Source organism: Nelumbo lutea, chromosome 4, assembly GCF_056320005.1.
Source record: "Nelumbo lutea isolate HS-2025 chromosome 4, American lotus-T2T, whole genome shotgun sequence".
Taxonomy (NCBI): domain Eukaryota; kingdom Viridiplantae; phylum Streptophyta; class Magnoliopsida; order Proteales; family Nelumbonaceae; genus Nelumbo; species Nelumbo lutea.
In genome coordinates, this window is record NC_142687.1 from 83522453 (window position 1) to 83527722 (window position 5270).

Genomic DNA, 5270 nt, shown 5'->3' on the forward strand with positions numbered 1-5270 from the left:
GATGCATTTGGTTGGACTGTTTGATCCATCATCAAGTTATGAATTTTGGTTTGGGTTAATCCTAAATCCATCTTTTTTTTTTGTCAAAAAATGTCTTTTTGGTCTCTCTCTCTCTCTCTCTCTCTCTCTCTCTCTCTCTCCATATGTATATATCTATATATATATACAATTGACTCGACTGGTTAAACCAGTGTTTTCAACCCATCGTTGACCCAACCGGTTGAACCGTTTGAGCCATCGTCCAATCAGGATTCCGAATACAGTTCTATTAAAACCAGTAAGTTAGTCACTAACCATTCGACTCAGCTAGTTCAATCGTTGACCTGTTCGACCCGGTCACCGGGTCGTGGGCTGTACACTCAATCCATCCAAACTTTCAGAGGCCATAACTTTGCATCCCGATGTTCGATTGGGATGATCTTTTTTATTTTGAGTAACTTTTCGAGATCTATGCATCCCAAAGGGCCATAGGCGCTTTGCCCCACTATTTTTGTGAAAAACTCTTTTTTGGCCTCAAATCATAATTTTAATATTTTTTTATAAATAAAAAATTTAAAATTGAATTTAAAAAATATAAATTAAATATAAAATAATACATATAACATATTTAAAACATAAAATATGATATATATATATATCTATATATACATATAGAAATATATAAATATATGTACAAAGATGATGATGTGGCACGACCTGTTTGGCCTGTAGGCTCTGTACGGTCGAACTAGAGGCAAGAACGGTTCAGTCTCAGGGTCGGTTATTAAAACACTGGGTTAAACCACTGACAAAATTTTAAAACATTATTTGGGAGGGCTTCGCTTTTGACTTTGTGAGGTAAGCCCCATCTACACAGCCTAAAAGTAATGTTTGGTGAAACACTTGGAAAACCCAAATTAACCATCTTTCAGCAGAAAAATGACTTTTCTAGTAAATTTAATTTCGTGGGTCCTAATTAAGATGTGTAGTCCATGTTATACTTCTTGTTTGTTGCAAATTTTAAGCCACATTATGCAGGTAAAAGAAATTGGGCTATACTAAGAGTTGGTGAATAGAGCTGTGAATGGACTCTGAAAGTTTGAAACCTTATCCAATTATTTTGAATTTAGATGTTAGAACCTAAAAGTAATTATTTTTTAATAAAAATTATAAAATTTCTTTATTTTAAAGATGATAAAACAGATTTGAATTGAAACAAAATCCGACCTCATCATATCCCTAATGGAGAATGGAGAGCAGGGATTCCACGCATTAATTATTTCGTCCAAAGTTTTGGATTTAGTACTGCTACTTACAGTCTTTCTAGCATTTGGTAAGCGAAGGGGATATATGATATATAAAACAGCATCAGCGCATTATCTTCCAATTTTTTAAACAGGAAGTGGACCGACGTATTCCATCTTATTCCACTTTTGACTAGATTAGCCATAAACGTGGAGGATGAGACCTTTCCTTCTCTCTTCCCACGCGAGCCAGCACAGAGAGAGAGAGAGAGAGAGAGAGAGAGAGAGAGAGAGAGAGAGGTCTGCGACTGTGAATTTCTGGTCGTGGTCTATGATCCACCTACCTCAGCCTCAGGCGGAGGAGTGAGGAGGACAATTAACAGACCAGAATGTTTAATCTCAATGAACAGAGGCTGCAGACTGTAGCTACTACGTCGTCGATTAATTGCAGATAAAGATGTAACCCATCATTCACAAGAAGTAAATCTTTCAACCCTAGAGGCTAGAGCTTCCTTATTTTCTCACGTATAATGGGTCCTACTTGAGCATATTTTCCTCGTTCAAATGTTGACTCAATTAAACAAAGCAATGCATTGGTTGAATGAACAATCTGGTCATTGCTTTTGAACTTAATTTTCCATGCATATTATGCGGTCGATCATTTGTTCCTCCATCACTCCTCTCCTCTTGTATTCCAAAATCCAAACCCTTGGCTTGGATGAGGAGCATAGCCTGCATAGCTTAGCCCATAAAGATTCATTACCATTAATCCAACGATTTGGAACTACAAGAGCACTCAATCTTTGGTCTTTCTCAGTACTATCTAATCGTCTATAGCTTCAATTTTTTTGACCAACAATTCAACAGTAAAAAAGAAAGAAAGCTGTGCAAATCTTTGAAAGTTTTTAATCTCTACTGTTATCTGTCAAAAAGGTAGCTAGGAAAAAGAAAGAAAGGGTTAAAAATGAAATATGCAGTTTTTCAAACTCGACGGCTGATTCTAGAAGAAACATTATCTCGATTCTGTTTATTATGTTGTAGTAAGATAATCGTAACATATACCATTACCATCTATAAATACTGCTTTTCATCTGCACCATTGGCATCTCTCTCTCTCTCTCGATCTCAGTCTGAGCTCTCTTCTCTGATAATTATTCAGGGTGATCTTTGCTTTGAGAAGATGGGCTTCACTAGTTTCAGCAGTGAGTTTGTTTCACCGGTTTCTCCGGCTAGGATGTTCAAGGCTGGAGTCCTTGACTTGCACAGTCTCATCCCCAAGCTCATGCCTGAGGTCGTCACAACTGCTGCCATTCTTCAAGGAGATGGAGGAGTGGGAAGCATTAAGCAATTCAACTTCACTGAACGTTAGGACATGACTGATGCAATATTAATTAATCCACTAGGGTTGTTTAATGTTTAATGAGTAATGACCCCTAGACACTTAGGTACAGCCCACTTTCAGATGGGCTTGGTCAGTTGGCCTGCACTTAGAGTAGAGAGTAGACACTGGTCAAGTCTGGGCTTAGCTTGATGGGTTTTTATTTGTCAGAACAAAGGAGGCCCATTGATTTCTGAACCCAAACTTGATAATTTTATCATTCATGATGAAAAATGAAAAATTTAAAATTTGGAAGTAAGTTAAACATAAAGTGTGTTGTTGTATTTGGTGTGCAGCTTTTCCTTTCAGCCATGTGAAAGACCACATTGATGTTCTAGACAAAGAGAAATTCGTGTGCAAGTATACATTGGTGGAAGGTGGTGAAATAGGGACGAAGCTGAAATCTGCTTGCTACGAGATCAAATTCGAACCTTCAAGTGATGGAGGAAGTATCTGCAAATTGGGGGCCGAATACAACATTCTGGACGGAGTGACATACACAGAAGACGAAATCAAGGTGGCCAAGGATGGGATGACTGGAATGTACAAGACGATTGAAGCCCATCTCTTAGCCAACCCTCATGCTTATGCCTAGATATATATATATATATATATATAGTTTGCATTCCCACTCTTCTTCTCTTCCCTAGCACTATTGTCACTGGCTTCATAATAATAACTATGCTTGATGTAATTGGTGGAACTCCACTGTCGTGGTACTCTATCCTGTACTGTTCTAGTATATATAAGAATTATCTCCCTCATTTTAACTGGGTTTTTGTAAACTTGCAATCAAGAGAGAGAGAGAGAGAGAGTTTGGCTTCATTCAGTGCAAGCCGGTGCTCACACCGTTCAAATAGCTTCTTACATCCTTGCATTGGGAATAAATCACATATGTAGGGAGATATTCTCAATGGAAGGTTGTAAAGACTGTTCGAATGTGCTGTGCACCAATTGAAGTTCAACTCCTTTTTGGAAAGTTACTTACCCATGTTCTTTTAATTTCTAGGAAAATAAGATAATGACCATTTTAGCCATAAAAAACTATTACTAGAAGGGGCAATTTTGTCCCATCCAAATGGTGGCAACTTTTCCCTAGGTGAGAAACTTGAGTTCGGATCTACTACCCACACCTACCCATGCCTCATTACAGTTGTACATTAAGAACACTTCTTTTATTTGCATGTATATCTACAAGCATTTAAGACTTTCAAGGTAGAAGTAGAAAAGCAAACTGGAGATACAATAAAGATACTCCAGTCTGATAGAGGAGGAGAGTATTATGGAAGACATACTGACTTAGGTCAAAGTCCTGGACCCTTTGCTTTATTCTTAAGAGAACAAGGTATTGTCGCATAGTACACCATGCCTGGGTCACCAGACCGGAATGGTGTAGTTAAAAGAAGAAAGAAAACCCTAATGGACATGGTGAGGAGTATGATGAGTGACTTCATCTTGCCCATAAGCTTATGGGGAGAAGCCCTGAAAATAGCAATATACATATTAAACAGAGTACTGACCAAGTCGGTACCAAAAACTCCATTTGAGTTATGGGTTGGAATGAAACCCAATTTAAATCAGGTACATGTTTGGAGTTGCAAAGCTGAAGTAAGGGTATATACAACCCACAATTAGGGAAGTTGGATTCTATGATCATCAATAGACATTTTGTAAGGTATGCTGAAAGATCCAAAGGGTTCAAGTTCTATTGTCCAAATAATTCTCCAAGAATTGTAGAGGCAAGAAATGCAAAGTTCTTCGAGGATCTATTGGAGAGTGGAAATTAACATACTAAAAACGTTGAGTTAAAGGAAGTCCAAAATATTGACAAACATACCAATGCTGTTCTACCTATAAATTTCACTGTGGTACAAGAAGAACAACCATCAATAGAATAGGCCACTGAGGTAGATGTAATTGTTTCTCATCTTGAAAAACCTACACAGCAAATACCATCTCTTGTAGAGAGCACAAAAGCACCCATACTCCCTAAGAGATTGATTAGAATAAGAAGAAACATCACATCTTTTGACTACGTATACCTTAAGGAGATTGAGTTTGATATGGGTCCTTCTATAGAACCACTCACATTTAGAGAAGCCGTGTATAATCATAACTTCACACTCTGGCTTGAGGCCATGAAGAGTGAAATTGACTATATGGTCACTAATGATGTATGAGGCTTAGTACCACTACCGGTAGGTGCTTGAGTAATTCCATGGAAATGGATATTTAAGACTACGCACCTACTGTTGAAATTGAGAGGTACAAAGATAGGCTCGTGGCTAAAGGGTACAATATAGAGAAAGGAGTTGATTACAATGAGACATTTTCTCCTGTCTCTAAGAAAGATTCATTCAGAATAATCATGGCCTTGGTAGATCATTATGACATGGAATTACATCAGATGAATGTGAAAATGGTTTTTTGAATGGTGATCTAGAAGAGGAAATGTACATGGAGCAACCCGAAGGATTTGCAGTTGAGGGTATGGAACATATGGTTTGCAGGATTGAAAAAGCCATCTATGGATTGAAATAGGCCTCTTTCCAGTGGTACTAGACATTTCATAGTATTATTACATGTTTTGGATACAAAGAAAATGTTGTGGATCAATGTGTATACCTCAAGGTCAGTGGGAATAGTTTCATTATGCTAATGCTATATGC

At 37.7% G+C, this 5270-nt stretch overlaps 1 protein-coding gene across 1 annotated transcript; it reads left to right on the forward strand.

Annotated features, from left to right (window-relative positions):
- Nucleotides 1–2324: 2324 nt before the first annotated feature.
- Nucleotides 2325–3386, forward strand: LOC148861400 (major strawberry allergen Fra a 1.08-like). Its single transcript, XM_088941337.1, has 2 exons — nucleotides 2325–2587; nucleotides 2898–3386. Exons 1-2 carry the CDS (start codon nucleotides 2404–2406, stop codon nucleotides 3194–3196), a joined length of 483 nt encoding a protein of 160 aa, XP_088797463.1. The 5' UTR covers nucleotides 2325–2403; the 3' UTR covers nucleotides 3197–3386.
- Nucleotides 3387–5270: the final 1884 nt, after the last annotated feature.